Source organism: Vicugna pacos, chromosome 13 (assembly GCF_048564905.1).
Source record: "Vicugna pacos chromosome 13, VicPac4, whole genome shotgun sequence".
NCBI lineage: Eukaryota > Metazoa > Chordata > Mammalia > Artiodactyla > Camelidae > Vicugna > Vicugna pacos.
In genome coordinates, this window is record NC_132999.1 from 47,496,408 (window position 1) to 47,523,615 (window position 27,208).

At 47.3% G+C, this 27,208-nt stretch overlaps 1 protein-coding gene across 1 annotated transcript in view; it reads right to left on the reverse strand.

The window, feature by feature from the left end:
* Positions 1–3,017: 3,017 nt before the first annotated feature.
* OPRD1 (opioid receptor delta 1) overlaps positions 3,018–27,208 on the reverse strand; it is a 32,560-nt gene continuing 8,369 nt past the window's right edge. Inside the window, exons 2-3 of the mRNA XM_006196882.3 lie at positions 6,125–6,474; positions 3,018–3,652 (exon numbers count right to left, since the gene is read on the reverse strand). Coding sequence (XP_006196944.2) covers positions 3,111–3,652; positions 6,125–6,474 — 892 coding nt within the window. The 3' untranslated portion in view covers positions 3,018–3,110. The remainder of the gene's footprint in view (positions 3,653–6,124; positions 6,475–27,208) is intronic.

Consider the following 27,208-nt stretch of genomic DNA (forward strand, 5'->3'; position numbering starts at 1 on the left):
TGAAACGTGAAGATTTGGCAAGCTTCAGGAGGAACAAAAGTTCACAGAAAATTGCCCTTTTCCTTCATATTTTTCTATTTAGTTTTAAGTCTTCAAAAACCTCATCCCAGGGTGCTAGCTACTAAAGCTCTTCTACTTCAACGATACCTGGAATTCACTGGAAATTGGGACCCTGGATTCCACCGACTTGAGTTCTGCCACCACTAACCGGCTCTGTGACTTAGAGGTAAGTGGCTTGACCTCTCTGAGCCTGACTTCTTGGCTAAGGTAAGGGTAATACTATTTCCCCCACTGGGCTGTCAGGAGGCTCAGAGGGATAATCTGCATCAAGCACTTGGCACGGGGCTGGGCACACAGAAGCATTCAGCTGAGCCCTATGCTCCAGCTGCACACAACTACTCGGGTCTGCCAAGCTTCTGAATTTCCGTGCTTTGGCACACACTCTCTTCTTGCTGGCCAACTCCTAGTCATCCTTTAAGGCCCTCTGACCCTTTCTACCTCTTTCAAAATTGTTGCAAATATGTGTTTCAGTAAAAATCTAGAAAAGGCACGTCCCTGCGACACCTCCACCCCTGTCCCAGGGCTCCCTGTCACTGCACATGTCCCACTGAGGTGCAATGATCTGTTTATGCTTTGGTCCCAGTTTGGGCTTGAACTTTCTGAGGGCAGGGCTGTATGGACTCATTTCTGAGTCTCAGTGCCCAGCATGCACATGAAGTGGATTTCGACATGTTTGCTTTACCTTAAATGCATGTGGTCTGGCCTCAGCCCCTGCTGACTCCCAGACAAATTTATATATGAGAAGTGGGAAAACGCAGGCAGATCTGTTATAGCCACAGGAAATGGCAGTGAGTAGATCCGGAGCAGCCTCAATACAGGCCTGTCCTGGGAAGGATGGAAGGGGACACAGGCTTTGCAAGGAGAATAAACAGCCCTGGCTCCAGTAGCACCTCCTTCAGGAGTCTTCCCTGGTTCCTAAATCGTCCCCTTCTCTGATTTCTCCCCAAAGCATGAGCAGGAGGGGTCTCAAGTGATGAGTGTCTAGGAGGGTCCCCTACCTTGCTGACACCTCCTCATTCAGACACAGAGGCCTCTGTAGTGATAGAAACAGCATTATATTAGGGCGGTGAAGGTGATCTGGGTGAGCTGGGACCCGAGGCCTTGGTAGCTTAGCAGCCTGGGTCTGACTGCTGGGCACCGTCTCACATCTTCCAGAGCACTGGTGGAGCCATTTCCTGAAGGACGGAAATTCCCAGGTCTGGGGCTCCTGGGGACCTCACCCCAAGAAAGGGGCTGTGCTTTGCCCACTAAAGGCATCCCTACCCACAATGTGCCCAAAGCCCGTCTTGGTGCCTAAACCCCCACGCCCCTGAATGCTGGTTCAGCCTCTGCTGGAGTGACAGCCTCTTAGACAGGGGAAAGGCTTTTGTTCCAAGGAAATGACTGTCAAAGGGAGAAGAGGTATATCTTTTCTTTTTTTTTTTTCTGTTTGAGACAAAGACATCAATTTCTTTCCATCTGTCCCAAAAAGGGAAGAAAATTAATTTGTTTTTACAAAGATGTCAGCACACTGCTTCAATAGGGAGTCAGGGGTGTATGACAGAGGCAGTGTCTCTAGAGAGGGGAGAGGTGTTGGGGGGAGATGAAGCATGGGAGAGGCACAGGAACAGGCCAGACCCTGATATTGGGGAAGCAAAGATCTGGGAATGGCTAAATCAAATGCCAAACAAAAGAAGAGAAAACCTTCTATGCCTCACAGTTAGCAACCTGAAGGAGGCAGCTAGAGCAGTTGGGGGACCTGGGGACCCTGGGGCAAGGGAGAGGGGAGCACATACTGATGCTGGCATGGCAGTTATAAAGACTTCTTCCCCCCAGCTCCTTCAAAGTCAGGTCCTGGGGGAGGGAGGGCCGTTTCCGGCTCATTGGAACACTGGACACACAGGGTGCAGCCACACGTTGGGAGAAGGAAGAGAGGATTTCCCAGAGGGTCTTATCAGGCACCGGAGACTGAGAGGAGGAAAAGTCCACCCTGGTGCTTCAGATGCCTCCACCACCCAGTCCCAGGGGCCACCTACATTCATGGAGCTCTAACTAGTGTGGTCCTCTGTCCCCCAGCACCTGGGCCAGAGAAGCCAGGGCCGTAGGGACCTCCAAAGCATCTGCCCTCCAGCTTGAGGACCTAATAACCTCAAAGCAGAAACCCCCTCCTTCTGCCTTAGCCCACGCCCACCAGCCCCTGGCACAGAGGCCCACTAGCAGCTCTGGTGTTGGATCCACGGGACCTCCTTGCTCCTCTCTGTCAGGGACCCTACCCACTCTGAGGTCCTGTCTGGCTACCCTATCCTGGAGCCCCTGGCCTTGCTCCACCATCCTGTCCCAAGGCTCCCAGAGACACAGTGCTGGGGACACTGCTTGGATGCTGAGGCATCCCTGCCCACTCCAGGGTAACAGCTGTCAAGGAGGGAGAAGCTATATTGTTCCTCTCTTCTATTTTCTCTTTGTTTATGAAGATGTCAAGTTAGACCTGGTCCTCGGAGAGCCCCGCCTCTTTCTGGAACTCCGGGGTGGGACTCCATCCCAAGTTGAGGCTCCATTCTCTGCCCTCAGGCCCTATCTTGTGGTCCAGTCTTGAGCTGTAGCCACAGCCCCACTGTCCTGTCCGTCTGACTTACCCCCAAAGAGGCCTGTCCGCACCACACAGAGGCCCGGTCTTGCAGCTCAATTCCATCCCCTCCACTGCCTCTCCTGGGTCCCAGGCGTGGTAGCGGGCTAGGCCCGCACTCCTGCAAGCCCTGCTCCAGTTAGGACTGGAGGCTGTCTCAAAGTCGAGGCCCCGCCCCACCGCAGAGGCCCAGTTCTACAGCCACAGGTCCCACTGCCCTAGCCCAGCCCAACCCAAAGCCTTGGCCCCTGAGCTCAGCCTAGAGGCACCGCTCCACCGTCCTGTCCCCTGCCCGCCCCAATCAGAGGTCCACCCCACTGCAGGGGCCCCATCTCCAAACCAGAGGCCCCCTTTCGCCCCACTCTGCGTCGTGGCCCCCGCCCCCATTGAACTTGGCGCGACCCCAGGGTCACTCCCGAGGGGCGCGCGGCGGGCCGGCTGGGCCGTGTCAGGCGGCAGCCCCACCGCCGGGACCATCGGATGGGGTGCAGGCGGTGACTCTTTCGCGGGCGGTGGCTTCTCGGGCGCGGCTGAAGCTGCTGGGTTCCGGGCGGCCGCAGGGCGTGCGGCAGAGCTGGCGGAAGCAGCGCTTGAAGTTCTCGTCCAGGAAGGCGTAAAGTACAGGGTTGAGGCTGCTGTTGGCATAGCCAAGCGCGATGCACAGGTGCAGCGCCGCCACCACGAACGGGTCGCGGCGGTCGATGTCCACCAGCGTCCAGACGATGACGAAGATGTGGATGGGGGCCCAGCACACCACGAAGGCGCCCACCACCACCAGCACCATGCGCGTGATGCGCCGCAGACTTCGGTCCTTCTCCTTGGAGCCCGACAGCAGGCGCACGCTGCGCAGGCGCAGCAGCATGAGGCCGTAGCACACGGTGATGATGAGGATGGGCACCACGAAGGCGAAGAGGAACACGCAGATCTTGGTCACCGTGTCCCAGTACCAGCTGGGGCTGGGGAACTGGAGCATGCACACCACTGCCCCGTCTGGGCCGGAGAAGCAAGGAAAGATAGACAGGGGGTGAGAGGCTTGTGGGCCTAAGGGACCTCCATGATCATCCACCCTTCTCGGCTTAGTCAAGTCACACTCCCTGCTCCTGGCCTTTGCTCAAGGTGATTCTTCTACCTGGAATGTCTTCCTTCACATCTGCACTTGGTGAACTCCTACTCATCCTTCAAGATCCCAGCAGGATTGGCCCTAATCTAAGAGGTCACCTTTCTATATTCTCTTCCAGCTCCTTAATAAACCTCTGTGTCCATGGGCAGCAGTGATGATATAATTTAGCCCAAGCCCACTAAATGCCTGTCATTATGTTAACTCAAAACACCTCCACATTTCCAAAGTAACTCCAGTGGGGACAATACTGCTTAGATTGACTTAGCATGAGTTAAGAGCAGGACTCAGGCCCTAATAACTGTGTGGTGTGGCCTTGGGAAAATTATTCAGCCTCTACAAGAGCTTCTGTAAAGTGGGACTAGTAACAGTACCTAAACTTCATAGGATTGCCGTGAGGATTAAATGCACCATGGCGTGGAAAGCATTTATCACAGGGGGCTGAAGCACTTGGTGCACTCACAGGGCAGAGGGGCAGAAATATGTGGGAGTCTGGAGGTCAGAGCAAGGCCAGGGAGGCACATCTCAGCTTAATGTCAAGAACCTTCTGATTGCCAGACTTGTCCAAAGATAAGAGGGGAACAGGGATGGAATGAGTTCCCTGTTCCTGGAGTGTGGGCTTGGTCTGAATGAGCATCTTAGGGGATGCTGTGGGATTCAGATATAGGGCTGAGGTTGGCCCAGGGGACTCCCAAGACCTCTTGGGATTCTGGAATCTGAGAAGCCACACAGTGGACTTGGAGCCAGAGAGTTGTGAGAAAGAGACTGGGATCTACAGACATAGTGGGTCCACAAATCATCAGGCTGGCAGGAGCTCCAGCGATGACTGAACCCAAAGACTTCATTGTACAGATGACAGAAGCAGGCCCAGAGAGGAACAGCACTTGTCCAAGGTCACACAGCAAGTGGCTTACAGAACTAAGTGCCAATGGCACACACTGGGGGAGAGTGTGTGTGTGTCTGTGTGTGTGAAAGATGGGGTGTGTTGGAGGGGGATTAGGAGGCCCATCTGGCCCAGCCCCCAGGAGGGCTATAGTTAATGGCCCGTAAACTGAAAGTTGACAGTGAGGAATGGGGCCCAGCTGCTGAGTCAGGACTAATTACTCAGAGACTACACAAGGGCTCTACCCTTGTGAGAGTCCAGGGTGGCCAAGAAGTCTCCCACCAAGCCTGTTCCCCTCTCCCACCACAACACCCACAATCTGCAAACCTTCCCCCTGGGGGGCTAAAAGGAGCAACAGATGTGGGGGCAGGAACTTCACATTCTAGGCCAAATTCTACCAAATGTTGACTGTGTGACCCTAAGTAAGCCACCTGACTTCTCTGATTTCTCAGTTTTCTTACAGTCAAATGGAAGTAGGAGTACCTGCGTCGTCTATCTCACAGGCCTAATCGTAGCTGCTATTTAATGGGCCTTGGCAATAAGCCAGGCGTTGTCCTAAGTGTTTCACACATATAACCTCATTTAATCTTTTCAACACCCCATGGTATAGTGTGGCTCAGATAGGTCAGTGACCAGTGTCTTTGGCAGCCTGCTAAACCACTTTTCCCACTTATTTACATCAAGTTGGGGTCATGTGACCAGCTATCATTAGGAAGAGACGGGCCATGATATTTAAAAGTGCTTGTGCTCTCACAATTCCCATAGTCCTCTGCTGGCTGGATACTAGCCCACTGCATCCAAAACCATCATTTGGAGCCTGGATTCCTGAATGACTGTGTAGAATAGAGCCCCTCCTCCTCTTCGCCTCTTCTCCACATTGGACTGTGATGTGAGTGAGAAATAAACTTCTACTGTGTTAAGCCACTGAGCTTTGGAGCTTGCTACAGCAGCCACCCAGACTGATACAGGTAGTTGCTATACCAATTACCACTTTAGTCTGAGGAAATGCACCTGTCATTCTATGCAGGCCATTCTCTAGGCCTTGCTTTGGTCATCTGGGCCAATGGTTCTCCAGCTGGGGTGGAAGGGAGTTTGGGATGGGATTGCAGGTCTTGTGGCCTCCACTGCTCACTGGTCAGTGACACCCTCATCCCATTGGTCATCCACCTGTCTTCCCTATAGGTCAGTCACCTGTACACTTCTGGCCATTCATAATCCCATTCATAAAATTTCTTTGGCCAGCAATCCATGTGACCACTGACCAGTCATTCATCCTCACAACGGTCCACCATTCACACTCTCATTGGTTGGCTATCCACAGTCCTACTGGCCAGCTATCCACACGTTCATTGGTCAGCAATCCATACCTCCACCCATCCTGGTAAGTGGCCTGCAAACCCACAGAGACGTGTGCTGCCTCCTGTTGTCAGTGACCTGTACCAAGGCCCCCTCCCTCACTCACCCCGGGGGCGGGTCACGGCCATGACCATGATGGGTACGCCAACACCTGAGGCCAGGACCCAGATGCAGATGTTGATCAGCTTGGCCTTGGCAGGTGTGCGGAAGTCCAGGGCCTTGACGGGGTGGCAGACGGCAATATAGCGGTCGACACTCATCATGGTGAGTGTGAAGATACTAGTGAACATATTGTAGTAGTCAATGGAGAGCACAGCTTTGCAGAGCAGTTCCCCAAAGGGCCACGTCTCCATCAGGTACTTGGCACTCTGGAAAGGCAGTGTGCTGGTGGCCAGTGCATCTGCCAGGGCCAGGTTGAAGATGTAGATGTTGGTGGCCGTCTTCATCTTAGTGTACCTTAAAAAGAAATGCATATGTAATTGCTCCGTTTCAGTTTCACAGGAAACTCAGGGAGGTGAAATGACTTGCCCAAGGTCACACAAAAGGCCAGGGGCAGAGGTGGAACTAGAATCCTGAACTATCTGATTCAGTGTCACTCCTTTTGACTGTAAGTGATACGAAAGGATTTCTCTGGTGGGGGTGGGTAACTTTGGCAGGAAGTATTTGAGGAAAAACCCTTCTCTTCCAAGGAGTTCTAAAGATAAAATGACTCCAGAGGAAAATAGGTCTAGGTTCTAATCCTGTCTCTTCTATTTATTAGCTGAACTCTCTAAGCCCCAGTGTCCAGAACTGTAAAAAAAAAAAAAAGTGGTACTTTGACCAAACTCCTAGGGTTGTTATAAAATTTAATGAGATGATATAGTATTCAGCCCTGAGCCCAAAGCATGGCAAGTGCTCACTTAGGACAGCTGTTATTATTCTTCATACATAAGAATGAAGCTGGGAGCTAGTCCAGAGTGACCTGACCCTTTGGCATCTGCCACTGACCTGGTCTTTCAGGAATATGATTAGCCAGCTCTGAGGAAGCCAGGGCAGACTGGCTGGGGCCTTAGACACTCTAGGGTGGTCTCCATGGTAGACCAGGGCTCCCAGTCCTCTCTGTGGTCCCATCCAGACCATCTTATCCCCACTCAGCTGGACTCACCCAGCTGTAGGGAAGGGGAGAGGGTGATAGAGTCACACATCTGACCCAGGGCATGAGCCCAGGTGTCCAAGCCAGACGTCTGCAACAAGCCGGGCACTCAGAGCTCTGCCATGTCCCTCCATGCTCAATGCTGCCGCCCAGCCAGCACAACAGTGGCCCCTTGTTGGGCTCACATTTACAGTCTTACAGTCATGTCCCCTTCTGTAGCAGGGCCTGGGCTGGGCACCCAGTAGCCTAGAGGAGGCTAAATACACTGAAACAGACCATCCAAGGGCACTGTGATCATTGCAGAAACATATGCACAATGAGGCACTGGTGAGGATGCCTTTCATGCCCCTGGAATGATCTGAGAAGGGTTGCATGAGCAAACTCCTCAAATTTCAGAGCAGGAAGAGCCCTGAGAGATGGAAGGAAGTGACTTTACTAATGTGGGTCCCAGGATCCCTTTCAGAATGACCAGAAGAGCCTGTGAGAAGTGCAGATTCTGGAACTCCACCCCAGACCTTCTCAATCTTAATCTTTGGAAATCAGGCCTGAGAATCTTCATCTGTAACAAGACACCACACACCCATGATTCTCACGGACTCTAAAGTTTGAGAAACACTGTGTAGCCTAAAGCTCACACTGGGGAGAGATGGGAAATTGACCCCAGGTCACAGAGCAATAGTGGCAGACTCAAGGTGAGAACTTAAACCTCGCCGCTCCCAGACAGCACTCTCTCTCCACCCTCCACCAAGGGTGGAACCACACTGCGTGTCTCCAGCCCCCTGAACCGGAATCTCCCTGACAACACGCCGAGCCCCAGGCACCCAGGATGAGCACCCCAATGTGTTTTGAGTGACTGAACAAACTCATAGCAGGTAAGGCTATTTCTTCAAGGAGTGACTGATTTGGGGAGTTTAAAAAAATGTTTGACTCCTGCATTGTCCTCCAGGGCCAGCATCTGTCCCATTCCCTACCGAAATAGCTGTTATTTGCCCTGGGGCTGGAGAAGCAAAAAGTTTTGCTGGGAGGCAGCAGAATTGCAAGTCTTGGGAAGTCTGCCTTCAGCGGGTGCGGGATCACAGCTGTGTGGGAGGCAGTCTCAACCCCACAGCTGACTTCTAATTTCACTTCTTTTACGCAGAACAATTAGAGGCTGTTCTTTGCCTGCTATTTTGATTTGTGAAGGATCCTTCGATTCCCAGAGGGGGCTGGGATGCTGGGAAGTGGGTGATGGAGCTGCCGTAGCTGGTCCAGGCGGGGCTGAGGCACAGCCGACTCCGGCAGACAGGACGCCCGCAGAAGGAGGGGGGCCTCTCCCTATGGTCCGCCCCCGACTCCCACTGCACCCTGGCCTCCAAGCCCAGTCCTATTGGCCTGCTCAGACAAATCCTGGTACTCTCCTGTTCTCAGCCCCCCAGGGGCTCCCAGAAGTCCTTGCCACTGTCCATCAACTGGCCCCTCAGCTGCCAAAACCTTACCCTTGATGGATGTACCCCCAACCTACTGTTTCTTGGACACATCAAGCCCATGCCACCTCCGGGCCCAGGGACTGCTGCTCCCTCTGCCTGGAACCCTCAGCCCTCAAATTTGCATGACTTGTTCCTTCACTTAATTCAGGACTGTATTCGAGCATTACCTCAGAGAGGCTGCCCTGGCCTCTCTCCCCCACCTCCTTACACTGCTTTGATCTTCTTTACAGCAACAACCACCACCTGACTTTATCTTCTTTCGTCTCCCTTTGTCTCTCTTACCCGTAAGCTCCCTGAAGGCGGGGCACTTTGCCCATTTCATTCCCTGCCAGATTGTCAGGCCCACCAGTGGCATCCGGCAAACAGCAGGCCTTCAGTACATTTGCTGCACAGATGTCTGGGTCCAAGCCTCCAGCTCTCACGGGGCCACTGCAGCAGCCTCCCTGCCCCTCAGTTCATCCTCCACATGAGTCAGGGTGCTCACTATAAAGGGCAGCTTTGCTCACACAGATTTGACTCTACCGCTCACAATCCTCCCATGGCTCCCCATGGCCATCCGGACAAAAGCCAAACTCCACACACCAGGATTCCATCTGGGTCCCCTCCTTCCCCTCTGTGCCTCCCCCTCACATCTAGCTGCATCTGTAGTTCCCTCAGACATTCGTTCTAGCATACCCCCCTTCCTAAGAGACAGCTACTGTAATGGTTTGGCAGGAATCCTTCCAAACCGCATATATGTGGTTTCCGTCACTGTAATACAATTAGTATGAAAAGTCACATAGTTTGATAATGAAAATCGTTGCCCCTCTGCCCTACCCTTCCTCACTTCTTTGTCCTGCCCCTAGAGGCAACCATTTATTTTATTTTATATTTTTTTGCTTTTTTGGGGGGATGGGGTGGTAATTAGATTTATTTATTTATTTATTCTTAGAGGAGGTACTAGGGATTGAACCCAGGACCTCATGCATTGCTACCACTTGATCTATACCCTCCCCCACTGAAGGCAACCATTTTTAATGTTTTTCGTTATTTTTCTAGTGATTATCATCATAATTCTAAATAATAGGCTTAGAAAGAGAAAGAAAAATACCATATGATATCACTTATATGAGGAATCTAAAAAAAGACAAACGAACTTATTTGCAAAACAGAAACAGACTCTCAGACATAGAGAACAAACTTGTGGTTACCAGCGGAGGAGGGGGGTGGGAGGGGATAAGTTGGGAGTTAAGAGATTTGCAGACACTAACTGATATATATAGAATAGATAAACAAGTTCAAGCTGTATAGCGCAGGGAACTATATTTGATATCTTGTAGTGACTTACGGTGAAAAAAGAATATGAAAACGAATATCTGTATGTTCACATTTAACTGAAATATTATGCTGTACACCAGAAACTGACACAACATTGTAAACTGACTATACTTCAATAACATATATGTATATACACAAATAAATAAATAATAGGCTTAAATGTCTATTTCTTGATTTATCTCTTTTAGACACAATCATTGAAGTTTGTATTCGGGTAAGCCAGATTATGCAGCAGTAACAAACAATCCCAAAATTTCAGTGACTTAATACAAAAAAAGCCTGATTTCTTACCATTCAGTGTCTCCAGGACAACCATATTCCATGAGGCAAGTCCAGCCTGCTTCAATCCTGTGGCTCTGCTATCTTAACCCAACGCCTCCTTGATCACCACAGAGGAAGAAGGGACAACCACAGGGCCATGTAAGCGTCTTTCTAGCTGCAATACAGCTCTTTTACTTAAAGTTGACTGACCAAAATCAGTAATATGGCCCCACTCAACTGTAAGAGGCTGGGAAGTAGTCTTTTATGTGCCCAGAAGAAGGGAGAACCAAATATTAGTGAACACTGCTAAGGTCCTCCACAACTCTCTAATGCGATTAGATTAGATTAACTCTCTTACACTACCCAACTTCCTCTCTCCATCCTTCCAATATAGTTTAACCACAATTTTTTAAAAATTTTAGCTAAATTGACATTCAGGGTTTATATTCTTTTTTTTTTTCAAGGTTTACATTCTTATGACTTTGTAGATGCTATCCACTGCTGAGCCAAATGGTATACTATAATTACATTTGCTTTCTAATACTGATTTTTGTTTTTCCTGGTGTTAATAATTGCCTCTTTTTTTGTAAATCCATAAATACCTAAAACATGATTTATTGCAAGCTTGACATATTTAAAAAAAAAAAACTCTAGACCTAGATACCTTAGAGTAAAACTCCAGAACAGAAAGGTAAAAATATTTTAAAAGCAACTTAAGAGGAAAAAATTATCTATAAATGATTGGCAATTTGACTGACTGCAGATTTCACAATTCAGTTTAGAAAATATGTTTATGGATAATGTTACCAAACAAAAGTTTGTGTGTCCAATGCACAGTGAGGCCAAACAAACTGAAACATTGGAGTTTGAAGCAGAGAAGGGTTTATTGTAGGGTCAAGCAAGGATAATGGGTGGCTCAAGGTCAAAGAACTTGAACTCCAATTGTCTCTTTCTTTCATGTGTTCAATTCTGTGTACACATTGCTAAATCTCCTCAAACACTCCAGCAGACCCATAAAATGCCCTTTCCATGCAGTCACATAATCCATCAGTTCCTCTTGTTTTTCTAGTGATCCACTTCCTGGAGCTTCTCTCCTCCCCTTTCCATCTGGGATGGCTTGCTTTCTAGACAAGCTGTACACCTGTCCTCCTGCATGAGAGCACTTGTTTCCTGGCTGGCAAGCCTTTTTTTTTTTTTTAAATCTTGGTAGATGTCCTCATTTTGGTGGAGCACATCCTCTAGTCACTTCCTAAGAAAGGGCACATAGGAAATAAAATCTTTACATCCTTGCATGTCTGAAAATGTCTTTCTTCTATCCTCACTCCTGATTTCTTACTGTACATAAAATAGTAGACAGGCAATTGTTTTCCATCAGAAAATTGAAGGCATGGCTCCTTCATCTTCTAGTCTCCAGTGTTGCCATTGAGGTATCTGAAATCATTCTGATTCCTGATGTTTCATATGTAATCTGTCTCCCTACCCCTTAAACTTTTAGGACTTTCTCTTTATTTCTAGGATTCTGACATTTGTGATGATGTGCCTTGGGGTGGCACTTTTTCATTTTTAGTAGACCCTCTAAGTCTGAAGGTTTATGCCCTTCAGGATGAAATGTCCCCTCATCATTTCTTTGATCATTTCCTCCCCTCTGCTTTCTCTGGAATCCCTGGACAATCCACTAGTCAGATATTGAGCCTCCTGGACTGATTCTCTAATTGTCTTATCTTTTCTGTTTTCCAGCTCTTTCTCTTTTTGGTACATCTTCTGGGAAATTTCCTTTTCATTATCTCTCAACCTTTCTATTGATTTTTTTTCACTTTATTTTGGCTGTCATGTTTTATATTCCCAGTGTGCTTTCTTCTCTTATTATTCCTTTTTTATATAGCATTTATAGCATCTTATTTTATGGATACAATATCTTCTCTTATCTCTCTGAAGATACTAATAATTTTTGTTTTGTATTTTCTTCTGCTTTCTACACTGTCTATTTGCTTCAAACATTTTTCTTTATTTGTCTGCTTTGGCCTTCCTCTTTTATCCTGCAGACCCCCTTCAAATATCTGGTGATATGTGACTAAAGGTTGATCTTTGAAGCACTAAATAACTAATTGGCAGCTCTGTGTGTGTGTGTGTGTGTGTGTGTGTGTGTGTGTGTGTGTGTACACGCATACTCGTAAAAGGGTCCTATCAACTGGTGGGCTTCATTCTAGGGGGACTGAACGAAGATCCGGCTTTTACACTAGGAACATCTAAATATCAGTGACTGTAGGTCTCTTCTTTGGGGTCTTCAGAAAAGAATCCTCCCATCTCCTGCTTGGGGAGCACACTTCTGGCTGTCAGGATTCTGGTACAAGAGCTGGAGTGGGGAGCTGGGAAACCTCCGTTTTTTCCTTCAGTATCATTCTCTGACCCTTTCTGTGTCTGCTGATCCCAAGCTCCCCTAGGTTAACTTCTCCAGGGAAAAAACCCGGATCTCTTGCAGAGTGGAGGGGTGGTCAGCTGGCTGAGCAGGGTATAAGAGATGGTGGGCTAAGGGTCTCACTGCTCCGTCTCTGGATAACCCATCCTTGCACCTGGGTTCAGCCCCATGCCTCACCCCTGCTCAGCCTGTCCCTTCTCTTCCAATTGCTATCCATCACCCAAATATGTGTTGACATCCCTTAAGGAATCTAAACTGAGACACAAGAGGTGACGTGATTTGCCCAAGGTCATATGGCCATTAAGTTGGCAGAGCTGACATTTAACCTAGGCTGTCCAGGACCAACACCTGGTAATGACTTTGCTATTCTGCCCCTCAGTGCTTGTTACCTTCCTTTCTCTGCCACTACCCCATCTTCCTTGACCTTTTCAAGGAATGTGAACTTACTATAAGCTGAGGTTTGTTCACTCATCCAACAGGGATTAATCTAGCACCTGGTATGTGTCAGGCAACTGAGCAAGGGATATAGGAGTGAAGATGACAGTCTGGCTTCTTGAAATTTATGATTGTAGGGAGGGTGTAGACACTGAACAAATTGCTGCACTTTTTAAGTAGGGCAGTGACATGGTTTGTTTCATGTGTGTTTCTTAAAAGGTCATCTGACTACCATGTGGAGGCTAGACGGAGGGGAGAGCAGGAGTAGGCGAGAGAATGAACTTCCTAGAAAGTTAAATTGTTTATTTCCCCACACTTCAAAATCCTACACTGGTCTCTTAATTCTTTTTTTTCTACATCAAAAACTTGTAAATATGACAATGGACCCTTATCTTACGCCATATTAAAAAATTAGCTCAAAATAGATGAAAGACCTAATGTAAGAGCTAAAACTGTAAAACTCTAGAAGAAAACATAAGCAGAAAGCTTCATGACACTGGATTTGATTTCTTGAATATGATACCAAAAGCACAGGCAACAAAAGAAAAAAATAGATAAACTGGATTACATCAAAATTAAAAACTTTCGTGAATAAAAGGACACTATCAGCAGAGTAAAAAGGCCACCCACAGAATGGGAGAAAATATTTGCAAATCACATATCTGATAAGGATGCTCAACATTATCAGTCACTAGGGAAATGCAGATCAAAACCACAGTGAGATACCACGTTACATCTATTAGGATGGCTACTATCAAAAAACAAAACAAACAAACAAACAAAAAACAAAAAATAAAAAACCCAGAAAATAACAAGTGTTGACAAAGCTGTGGAGAAATTAAAATCCTTGTGCACTGTTGGTGGGAATGGAAAATGGTGCAGCCACTGAGAAAAATAGCATGGCAATTCCTCAAAAGAAAAAAAGAAAGGAAATAGAATTGCCATATGATCCAGCAATTCCATTTCTGAATATATACCAAAGAGAATTAAAAGCAGGGTCGTAAAGAGATACCTGTACACCCATGTTTATAGCAGTAGCAGCCACAATAGCCAAAAGGTGTCCATCGACGAATGAATGGATAAACAAAATGTGGTCTGTACATACAGTGGAATATTATTCAACCTTAAAAGGAAAGAAATTGGTCAACTAATCTTCAACAAAGGAGGCAAGAACATACAACGGAATAAAGACAGTCTCTTCAGCAAATGGTGTTGGGAAAACTGGACAGCAGCATGTAAATCAGTGAAGCTAGAACACTCCCTTATACCATACACAAAAACAAACTCAAAATGGATCAAAGACTTAAACATAAGACAAGATATAGTAAACCTCCTAGAAGAAAACATAGGCAAAACATTATCTCACATACATCTCAAAAATGTTCTCCTAGGGCAGTCTACCCAAGCAATAGAAATAAAAGCAAGAATAAACAAATGGGGCCTAATTAAACTTACAAGATTTTGCACAGCAAAGGAAACCATAACCAAAACATAATGACAGCCTATGGAATGGGAGAAAATATTTGCAAATGATGCAACTGACAAAGGCTTGATCTCCAGAATATATAAGCAGCTCACACGACTTAATGAGAAAAAAACAAACAACCCAATCCAAAAATGGGCAGAAGACCTAAACAAGCAATTCTCCAAGGAAGAAATACAAATGATCAGTAGGCACATGAAAAAATGCTCAATATCACTAATTATCAGAGAAATGCAAATCAAAACTACAATGAGGTATCACCTCACACCAGTCAGAATGGCCATCATTCAAATGTCCACAAATGATAAATTCTGGAGAGGCTGTGGAGAAAAGTGAACCCTCCTACACTGCTGGTGGAATGCAGTTTGGTGCAGCCACTGTGAAAAACAGTATGGAGATTCCTCAAAAGACTAGGAATAGACTTACCATGTGACCCAGGAATCCCACTCCTGGGCATATATCCAGAAGGAACCCTCCTTCAAAAAGACTGCACCCCAATGTTCACAGCAGCACTATTTACAATAGCCAAGACATGGAAACAGCCTAAATGTCCATCTGATAACTGGATAAAGAAGACGTGGTATATTTATACAATGGAATACTATTCAGCTATAAAAATGACAACATAATGCCATTTGCAGCAACACGATGTCCCTGGAGAAAGTCATACTAAGTGAAGTAAGCCAGAAAGAGAAAGAAAAATATTATATGAGATCGCTCATATGTGAAATCTTAAAAAAAAAAAAGAAAGGAAAAAGACAAATGAACATAAATACAAAACAGAAACAAACCCATAGACATAGAATGCAAACTTGTGGTTGCCAGAGGGGAGGAGAGAGGGAAGGGACAGACTGGGAGTTCAAAACTTGTAGATACTGACAGGTACACATGGAATAAATAAACAAGATTACACTGTATAGCACAGGGAAATGTATACAAGATCTTGTGGTAGCTCACAGTGAAAAAAAGTATGTGACAATGAATATATGTGTTCATGTATAACTGAAAAATTGTGGAAATTGATGCAACATTGTAAACTGACTATAACTCAGTAAAATAATTTTTTTAAAGAAAATAAAATGAAATAAATAAAATACAATTTTTTTAAAAAGGAAAGAAATTCTGACACACGCTACATGGATAAACCTTGAGGACATTGTGCCAAGTGAAATAAGCCAGTCACAAAAAGAAAAAAGCCTCTGTAATTCCACTCATATGAGGCCTTTAGAGTAGTCAGATTCATAGAGGCAGAAAGTAGGATGGTGGTTTCCAGGGGCTGGTTGGGGGAAGGAAATGGTGAGTGATTATCTAAGGGATACAGAGTTGTTTCAGTACAAGATGATAAAAAAAAGTTCTGGAGATGGACGCTGGTGATGGCTGCACAACAACGTGAATGTACTTAATGTCAGTGAACCGTACACTTAAAAACGGTTAAAATGGTAAATTTTATGTTATGTGTATTTTACCACAATAAAAAGAAAAGAAGCTGTGGGTAATCAAGCGCTCTCACTGTGTCTGTTTTCTAAGCTAGAGAATTTGGTGAGGGAGTTCTTTAGAGCCATTCATACTTAGCTGTGTGACCTTGAATAAATTACTTTACCTCTCTGAAGCAGCTTTCTCATTGGTGATTTCAGTGCAGTCATGCCTTTTAGGAGCCAACACACGTGAAAGCATCTAGCTTACCAGCTAGCACATAAACAAGAATTAGCAACCCTTTGGGGTTTATTTCCCCTGATATTTTTCTGCTTTTTTTTCCTCTCATAGAATTCAATCCTCTACGGATTGGCCCTAACCCTGGGGAGGAACTCTCTTGACTCTGAGATGCCTTGAGAAACCCGTTGCTTTTTCCCTAGGTCACAATCCCCACTAGCTCATCTTGACTTATGCTGGGAAATTTGCTCCCAACCATCCTTCTCAGACCTCAGTGAGGCTTCCTTTATACGAAACACCGAATGGCCAACTATGTTGGTTTCAGAGCCTAAACCCATTCCATCATCTGTCAAACAAGCCCCGCTGGCAGGGAAGAACACCACCACCTCTGTTATCTCTCAGTCTGATGGAGGTTTGGGCAGGCTCTGTGACTGCAGCAAACCAGGGCCACATGAAAGCCACACACGCTCCTGGGCCTCCAGAGAGCTGGGCTTCTCAACTGACAGGTAAGCTCCTGGTAAGACTTTCCTCCCCCAGGCAAACCCATGCGGTTAGTTAGACTGGCTGACGTCTTAATGTGCAGAGCCCAGAAGAGGGCTAAAACATTCCCTCCTTTCTACAAGACCTTGATGGGACTGGTCTGACCACTTTGGGTGGGTCGTTTGTTTTCTTTAAGTAATATTCTCAAAGTCTCTTTTCTTTTGTGTCCCAGGCACTACACCAAAAGCATGATTTGATTTCAGCCTCAATGCAACCCTGAGTATTGAGACCATGTTCCCCTTCTGCAGATGAGCTAAGTTAGATGGCTTATCTAAAGACAGGCCGTTAGGAAGTGACAGTGCCAGGGTTCGAACTTATACCTGGTTTCCAGAGCCCACGTTCATAACCACTTGAGTCTGTGCCTCACTGTTCACTGTCCCCCAGCCGCCTTCCACCTGCACTAGCTGATCACACACTGGCCATAGAGGGGCCCCAGTCGGGAGGCCAGAACCAAAGGTAGGGAACTGGTCCAGAGGTGGGCTGGCTCCAGAGCATTCACCTGTTTTCATGCATTCCTCGACCCTGAGACAGTCCCAGGTTTGGAAACCATCTGCTCACAGTCCAGGTGGGGTCCAGGAGAGACAAACTTATAAACATCAGAACAACGTAACAGGCACCATGACGGGGCCCCAAAGGGCAAAGAAGAGAGGTCTGTTCAGAACAAAATGTATACCTCTGGTCACAAGTGAAGGGCAACCCAGATTTGTGGCACAAGCACCATGTGCCAGGTCTTTCTCAGGCATGATTTTATGTACTTCTCACACCTGTGTTTTGTTTTTCACTAGAAAATAAACATTTGTTGGACATGGACTCTGTGCCAGGCACTGGGGAAAGCATTTTACATCATTCAGTCTTCCCAGCACCCCTACGGGGTAGGTAGTATTTATTATTCCCGAATTACAGAGAGCAGTCAAGGAACCTGCCCAAGATTGCAGAGTCAGAAAGAGGCTGAGCAGACTCAAAGCCCGTGCCTTCCTCTTGACTGCAGTTCCAGCTTCTCCCCTGCGGACCCAAAGGGTGTGCCCCTCACAACTCCCTTTCACAATGAAAATATAAGCTCCCAGAGGCATGGCAGTGTCCTGGTCACCACTATGCAACTGGGACTTCCAGTAGCGCCCAGCTCATAGTAGGTACTCAAAACACATTTGTTGAATGAATAAATGTCAATGTGTCTGTCCTCCACGCTAGACTGGGACATCCTTCAGGCAGGAACCAGGTCCCCTTCACGCTGTGCAGAGATGACACAGTGTTTACTGGAGGACTCCCTGTGGGACGGAGGGTCAGATGCCGTGATCCCTGGAAGTAGGCAGCCCCAGATCAAAGAGCTTTGGGACAGATTAGGACAGTTCTCCCCTCTTCCCTGCCCACTTTCTTCCTTCCTCCCCTCCTCCCTTCTATCCTCAACCCAGACCAACCCAGGTGTCCTGAAGGACACCTGGGCCTGCCCCCGTCTGCCCTTAATCTGAAGTGACTCAGCGCTGCTGCGGCAAAGAGAGATGTGGTCAGATCATCTACCCAAAGTAGCTCATTTGTTTTTAACTAAACTGGTATTCTTCTTTCCTCTCATGCACAACAGCTCATTGGGGTCAAAGTCAGGCCAAGAGACCGAAAAACAAAAACAACAGCAACAGCAACAAGGCAAGAGCCCCAGCCCTCAGTCTGATCAATCACATGGCATCTTAGGAACCAATTCGAACAAAATGGCTTCAGCCTGGATCAAAACTCATTTGGTCCCAAACAGCATGGATTGCCGGAGTGTTCAGAATTAATTTTATTCCCAAGTGCGTTACGAGACCTCAAAAATAACAGCTGCTCACTATAAAAGATCCAAACAGTACAGATTTGTTCCATAAAGAGAGTTTAAAAACCACCATCAACAGTGCAGGCTATCGTTAACAAATGACAGGCATGCACTCGTGGCCGTTGTATAGAAACGGGATCCTGCTCTAACACTAGTTTTTCTGTTTTTGTTTTTTAGTTAATAGACTTTTTTCTAGAGCAGTTTTAATTTTTTTTTTTTGGAGGGAGGAGGTAATTAGGTTTATTAATTTTTTTAATGGAGATACTGGGGATTGAACCCAGGACCTTGTTCATGCTAAGAACACACTCTACCACTGAGCTATACCCTCCCCATGCCATACGGTTGGTTATATAACCTCTTTCCTCTCAAAAATATTCTGTGACCATCTTTCTATAGCCGTAGATACAAATTAATATAATTTTTGGTGACCGAGGAGAGTCATTATTATTCTAGTCCAGAAGTCAACAGACTTTTTCTGTCAAGAGTAAGAGAGTAAATACTTCAGGCCGGGCAGGCCCCATAAGGTCTCTGACGCATATTCTTGCTTTTTGTTTTTGTGCTTTTTGTAACCCTTAAACAGTGTAAAAACCATTTTTAGCTCAAGGACCAAACAAAAACAGACCACAGGCTGGAGTTGGTCACTTACAGATATTAAAGCACCTGAATAAAGTTACTTAATAAGTCCCCTATTGAAACAGATGCAACATTGTAAACTGACTATAACTCAATAAAAACAAATAAATAAATAAATCCCCTATTAAAAGATATGTAGGTTGACATATATAAAATAGATAAACAACAGGGACCTACTGTACAGCACAGGGAACCATATTCAATTTCTTGTAATAATCTATAATGGAAAAGAATCTGACAAAGGAAAAAAAAATATATATAATAGATATAAAATTGACTCACTTTGCTGTACACCTGAAACTAACACATTGTAAATCAACTTTACTTCCATTTAAAAAAAAGATATGTGGGTTGTTTCCACTTTTTTGTTATTATAAATAATGGTGTGATAAAGATCTTTGTGCACACAGCTATCTGATGGTCTCCTTGGGGAAAATTCCTAGAATCTCCAAGCTAGAAGGAAACCTCACAGGGAGGGCATGCCCTCTGTGGCACTCCAGACAAATGGCCATGCAGTTTCTGCTTGAGTAGGTCCAGAGACAGGGAGCTCACCACCTGCTGGCACAGTCCGTCCCATTGTTGGGGCAAGCACAGGGTAACAAGTCCTTCCTTTTATTTGAGCTGAAAACTGGCTCCTTCTCATTTGGCACCATTTTTTCTGGTTCTGCTCACAGAATCACAGAATCTAAACCTAAAACTCTTCTCTCTTCCATGTGTTGGAAAATAAAGATATTAACAGTATATCCAGCTGGAATGAGACCTGAGTTAATACAAGTAAGGGCCCAGTGCATGTTAGGGGTTACAGCTGGTTGGTGAGCTGCCTTCTCACACTGTGTGGCCATTCCTTGGAGCCCCCATCTCCATGGGTCCTCATGCATTCATGAATGTGATTAGCAGTAAAGATGATACCACCCTCTTAGGTTAAGGGAGGGACTCAGATGATGCAGGTAAATCACATAACAGGCACTCAGGCCAGGCCTTCTCCCATCCTTCCAGGCAAGTAAATCAGGCCAAATCCATTGTCTGTGGCTTCTATAGCCTCAAATCCATTAACGTGGACAAGGCCACAACAGGAAGAGTGGCCTCTGTGGACAAGTTTCCAGGTTTCTGCCCCGTGGCTGGCTGATTCCACCACACCCAGCTGCAGGTTTTGTGTATTCATTACCTCACTGGCATCACTGCTGGTGGAACATCAGCTTAACCCACACCCTCTGGTCACACATGCCCCCCAGACTGGCCTCCACAGCTCACAACTCTGTTCATCTTCTTCTAAATCACTCCAGAAATTCCCCACTCCCTGCACCTCCAGCAGACCCTGTTCCCACCAAGGCTTTAATAACTGTAGTGGGTTGAATGGTGGCCTCTGAAACACAAGTCCATGTTCCCACATCCACTACCTGTGAATGTGGCCTTATTTGGAGAAAGGGTCTTTATATATGTAATTAGGTTAAGGATCTCGAGACCATCCTGGATTATTGGTGTGGGCCTTAACTCTAATGATAAGTGTCCCTGTAAGAAACACACAGGGAAAAGCAAAGGCCATAGGAGGATGGAAGCAGAGATCAGAGTGATGCAGCCACAAGCCAAGGACTGTGGAGCCCCCCGAAGCTGAAGAGGAGAAGGATTCTCCCCAAGAGCCTTCAGAGGGAGCGCAGCCCTGAAGACACTTTTTGGACCTCTGGCCTCCAGAACCGCAAAAGAATACATTTCTGTTGTCTTAAGCCCTCAAGGTTGTAGTAATATGTTAGAGCAGCTCTAGGAAACTGATACAGTAAAAGTGCAGCCAAGGAGAAGCGTGGACTTTGGCACTGAAATTTAAGCCCCAGCTCTGCTTCTAACTAACTGTATGACCTTGGGCGAGTTCTAACTTCTCTGAGCCTCAGTTTGCTCCTCTGTGAACTGGGTCTAACCATCCTACCTCCTGAGGGTGTGGTGAGTGTGGAATGAGTCTACGCCTATGGTGTCCCTAGCACACTGCCTGGCACACTTATATCGTAGTGGCTTCTCTTCTTGTCTAGATGAGGAAAACAGGCCCCAAATGACACCTGGTGAGCTGCCCATGGGTCCTAAGGCTCCTGACTCCTTTCCTGGCCCTTGGTAACCTACCACTGTTGGGGTGGGACACAGAGCCCTGTGCTGAAACTTCAGCACTAGAAGAGGCTCTGATCTATAACACTAAGTTCAAACCTCCTCTCCCAGTTTACAGATGGGAAAACTGAGGCATGGAGAGGGAAAAACAATTGTGCAAGGTAACATAGAGCATTGGTTCCCCTGACTCCTGGGAACCCAAGTTCTTTCTGCTTCTCCAAGCTGCCCTCCCAGGAGCTAAGTCTCAGATGAGGGTTCAAGGTGGCTGAGGCCAAAGGGAAACAGGGGCTCCTGGTGTTCCTGAGAAGGCCCTGGGCTCTTAGTAGATGCCTACATTCTACTGGACCAAGGCTGGGCCAAGGAGAGAACCATCCCCATCACTGTCGTCATTTCACCCCGTCTCCATCACAGAAGCTCCACTGACTCAGTGCTTAACACAGGTCTGATGTATCTACTGCATTCTGTCATGACATTCACATAGATTGTCTCACCTAATCTCTCCAACAATCCTATGAAATTGCTACCCTTATTATCCTGGTATGGAGGAGGAAAGAAAGCCTTGGAGAATGTACTGGGTTGAATAATTGCCCTCAAAATTCACACCTGCCTCAAGCCTCAGAATGTGACCTTATTTGGAACTAGGGTCTTTGCAAATGTAGTTCATTAAGATGTAGTCATACTAGCTTAGGGTTGGCCCTAAATTCAGTATGACTGCTGGTGTCCTTATAAGAGGAGACACACACACAGAGGGACACCGCCGTGTGAAAACAGAGGCAAAACTTGGAGTGATACAGCTGTTAGTCCAAGGGACGCCAAGGACTGCTGGCAACCACCAGAGGCTCGGCGAGAAACGATTCTTCCCTAGAGCCTTCAGAGGGTGCATGGCCCTGCTTGATTTCAGACTTCTAGCCCCCTGAACTATAAAGAATACATTTCTCCAACATTGAAAAAAAAAAAAAAAGAATAGATTTCTGTTGTTTTAAATCACCTAGTTGAGGTCATTTTTGACAGCAGCCCTAGGAAACTAATACAGAAGTTTAACTGTTCTTGTCAACAGTGGCCCAAAGCACGGAAGCAATGTCTGTTAAAATCACTCTACTCCCCAGCTCTCCCAGTAAAAGAACTATTTTTTTGCCAGGAATATAGAATGGTGGCACTGAAAGGAAAGGTGGCTGGTATTTACTGAGCACTTACTATGTGCCAGTTACTCTGCAAAGCACCACATGTGTGTTCACTATCTCACTGAATCTGCACCACCACCACAGAAGGCAAACATTAGTCTCCCCATTTTACAGGTGAGGAATGTTGAGGCTAAAGTAACTTACCCAGAGTCCCATGGCCAGGAGTGGCAGGGCCTGAGTGAGGCCCAGGTTGACTCCAGAACCCAGTGTCGTGACCTCTACCTTATCTTCTCCTCCCTACCTGTCAAGCTTAACCTCTTTCTGTTGTCTTAAGCCCTCAAGGTTGTGGTAATGTGTTATAACAGCTCTAGGAAAGCTGCTTTTACAGCTGGTTTTACAAACGGGGAAACCAAGGCACAGCTACTGCAGTGATCACAAAGTCTCTGCCCACGCCAGGGGAGGAACAGCTTAAATAAAGCAACTGCCAGCCAACCGGGGTCCAGCTGGGGCTCCCCTCTATTTGTAGACAAAGGGTGGTTGCTCTTCTGACTGGCAAAACATGCCCAGCTGGGAAACAAGGGCTGTGAGCTACAACCCCACCCACCCTTTAACTGGAGTGGCAAGTGGCCAGAAATTAATTAGCAATCTCAGTTTTGGCAAAGTCTGAGGAATGAAAGTGGTTAATTATAACAAGGCCCAGTGAGTGTGTTGCAAGAGAAGATTAAGGGCTGGAACATGGAAACACAGGGCCCCAGGGCTGCCTGGCCAGGGCACATTCGGCAATAAACAGGGTGACACCTTGCCCGGTTCAGTTCAAGAACCATAACATGCTCATGCAAGGGAGGAAAGAGAAGCTCTTGTCCATCACCCTGGCTCTGCTTCCGGCGTAAGGATGGCTGGACCAGGGGAGGGGGAAACCGGCCAAAATGGAAGCCCCAAGAAAGCAGATTTCCTTAAGTGTGGCAAGTCAGCCTGTGAGTCTCCAGAAATTGGACATGTCCCTCCTACAAACACCTATTGACATGCTGCCTGGGTGTCAGACCCTAGACTGGGGCTCCAGCGAAGAACAAAGGGTGCTCACCCCACCCCACACGCCCTCATTCTGGGAGAGAGAGAGAAATGAGCGATCAGGAGTTTGAAAAGTATGTGGTCTCTGCTCTGATGGGGACACATAGGACACTGTGGGAACACAAAGGAGGGATATGTGTTCGCCTAGGGACATCGGAGAAGGCTCCCTGAAGGAAAGACTTACTAAGCTGAAAAGCAAGGGGTTGCCCTTCAGGGAACAGGCCTGAGGTTTCTGCACATCTTAATTCCCTCTTGTCTTGCCGTTGCAGGGTTTTTATTATAGATCCCAACAACTCCACAGAGGGAATCTCATTAACCAAGGGCCAACTAGATATTTAAGAAATACTTAGGGATGCTGCCTCAGAGTCAGGGACTGAGCTAGGAAACAGGATACAAGATGAATGGGACGCAGCTCCTACCCTCCAGGGACAGCCGGGTAAAAGGGAAGATAAACACAGAACAAGTGATTACACCACAACGGGAAGACACTGTTTCATGACCATTGATTTTTCTTCTGTGTCTCCCCTCTTTCAGTGTAACAGGCACTGGATGAAGGTACTTGATTTACATCATTGCACTGAATCCTCATGACAAATGACCATGGTAAGCACTACCACTGCATTTGGCAGACAAGAGGACCCTGAGGCTCAGAGAGGCAGAGAAACTTGCCCCAAATCACACAGCCTACAGGTTATAGGACTAGGACCCAAGCCAGGGTCAGCCTGACCCTGATGGTAATTAGTTCTATGTGTCCATTAGCTCTGCCTCAGAATAGATCTTACTGGTTCGTTTGTTCTGGTAGGACCCTGACTGACACAGACCTGAAAACTGTGCTCCAGGCTGAGGCTGGTGCCAGGGAGCCACACAGTCTCCTCACCTAGAAAGGACAATGACAAACACCGCCACGATGGGTTGTTTGGGAAGGGGGAGGTGGGTCAAGTGTGATGAGAGGCAGTGTAATGAAACGGAGAGGGGGCCGGCTCTGCCATCAAACACTTAATAACCACGGTGTCCTTGGGCAAAAGTCTTAAATCTCTGAGCCTCAGCTTCTTCATCAATAAAATAAGCACATCATATGGTTCCTACTTCACAGAAGTGTTGTGACAATTACACGCACTTTTGCATGGAAGGTCTCCGGCATGGAGCCCTATAATATGGCTGCAGCACATGCTCATTTTTGCCATAGTTGTACTTGGTGGACTCAATTATTTTGAGTCCTTGTTACTACCAAGTAAAGGTTCCAATCCCATAATTCCATGTAAAACAATTGCCCACAAGTTTATCAATCTTAGCAACCTTATATGGACATTACTCAGTTTCTCTAACCTGTCCCTCCCCGCACCGCCGGCCCCAGGGCTGCTCCTTGAGGACAGAGGGTGAAGCAGGCCCTGTGCAGAGCCGTCCACACACAGCCGCTCCTCCACTCACACCCGCCCGGGGACCTGGGTATCAACATATTCCTTTTTTGTGCACAGGAGGAACATGTGGCCCAAGGTGGCGGGGGGAGGCTTGTCCAGAAGAACAGAGTGACCAGAACCGGGACCTCAAGTCACGTGTTCCAGAAAGTCCAGGTTGCCCTCCTCTAGGCCCTTGGCCATGCAAGGCATGACTTATGATACTTCCTTCTACCTGCCACACCACAGAGTTTCACTTTTGTTTTATTTACTAACAATTTTAGTAACTGCATAAGTCAATCTACCCTGCTCCATGGCCTCTCCCTGGCTGTACAAAAAAGTCATCTCGCCACACCTGGAATCAGAGTCCAACCTTCCTCATGAACATTCCTTCGTGGACACTTTGCACGAGAGATCTCTGGGAATCGAAGGGCCTCATTTCAAAGGCCAACTCTGCTGAGTACTGACTGTGGCCTGAAGCAAGTGAATCATCACCTCTGAGCCTCAGTGGCCTCAACCGTCAAACGGAGAGAAACCTGGTACCAACCTGATAGAGTCGGGAAAATTAAATGAGATGATATACGTGAGGTGCTCAGCTCAACACAGAACTGCCCACCTCGTCAGCCCTCAAGAAAGGTCAGTGGTGCTATTTTTGGTGTTAAATCCTGACAAGTCAAAGTGCCGGGCTATGCTGTGGACCCCTCCCTTATCTGAGAAGACCAGGCCTGAGCCCTTGGAGGGAGTATCTTGTGGCCACCTGCCCCACCCAGCAGGACAGCCCCTTGACCACGTGTGGGCTCTGCTCCCTCCTCACTGGGAGGATTGGAAAATCACTAGATGCAGGGCAATTCCTAGCACTTCAGGAAGATGAGTTTTTGTAACCAAAGGAAACAGATGATCTCCATCTGTCCTGCAGGGGCATCTGGCCTGGCCAGAAGAAGCAGTTTCTTTCCCCTGGCTTAATCCCTGCCCCTGTTCCCAAGTCCTAGGCAACCAGCCAAAAGGCAGCATTATCACCGACAACTTCCTGTTGTGCGCCAGGCCCTGTACTAAGGCCATACGTCATCTCCCTTAACCTTTGCCCTCACTGTTCCCTCTGCCTAAAACACTTCCTCCTAGCAACTGGCCTCTGCTCAACTGTCTCCTCCTCCCCAACCTCCCCACCTACATCTACAGCCCTGCCACACACTCCCCCCATGCCTTCTTGGTTGACCTCACTGCCTATAGCACTAGCCTTACACCTATGTATTTATCGTCTATTTTTCCCCACTAGAATGTCAGCTTCATGAGGACAGGGGGCTGTGTCTTGATCATTGTTGCGTACCTCGCACCTAGACCTGTGCCTGGAACTTAGGAGGGGCTGCTGAATGTACATCTACCTGCAATGTAGGTGTTTTTCTATCATCCCCATTTCACAGGTGAGAAAACAGGCTCAACGAGGTGAGCCCAAGGCTGGAAGGCCCGTAAGAAGCAGACCTGGATTTGAACTCCAGTCTCTGAAGGATACGGCTTCCCTGCCAGCTGCTGGCCCTGCTCCAGGAAACGTGGGCTCTTTGGGCCTGTTAGGGGTTGTCAGTGGCCCCCAGGCTGGACTGCCTGCTTCTCATGCTCCCAGCTACTCCTATTTCCAGCCACTCTTTGGTTCTCCCTGAACCCAGGTAATCCCAAGCATGGAAAGAGATGCAAGAGGGTGCAGGGGGCAGGAAAGACAAGTTCCAGTCCTGCCTCGGCCACTGACTCAAAAGACATAGAACCTCTCCAGGCTTCAGTTTCCTAATTTGTAAATCAGAAGGACTGGAACTGACATACAAGATGGCAGAAGACGGGGCAACGGTTAAGAATGTGGGCTCTGCGATCAGAATGACCTGGTTTCAATCCGACTCCGGGACTTTGGGCATGTTACATAAAACATTCTCTGAGCCTTGAATTTCCTCGTCTAGAAAATGGGGGCAACAGCCCTCACCTCATACGGATCTGTGAGGATTAAACAGGATAACATACATACACCTCTAAGCAGAGTGCCTGGCACAAAATAAGCATGCAACAAAGACAGGCATCATCCATGATTCAAAATTCTATGGTGAAAAGGTTACTTCTGCAGGGGAGGAGGCCACGGCCATTTCTGCCTCTCCCTGTGTCATGTTTATTGAATGGGACTTTTGGACCTCACAGGACTCTGGAGTCTGAGTTCCTTCCACTTATCAAGAAAGACTCGGAAAGCTACAGAAGACACGATTCCTTCTGCACACACCCACCCCAGCCAGAGACAAAGCTGCTGATTTCTGCAGCTGCAAGGGGAGCTATAAATCAATAGAACACAACCCAGACACCGCATCCCACCCCACACCCCCCCGGTGGCAATGGAGCTGTTGCAGCCTGCAGGAT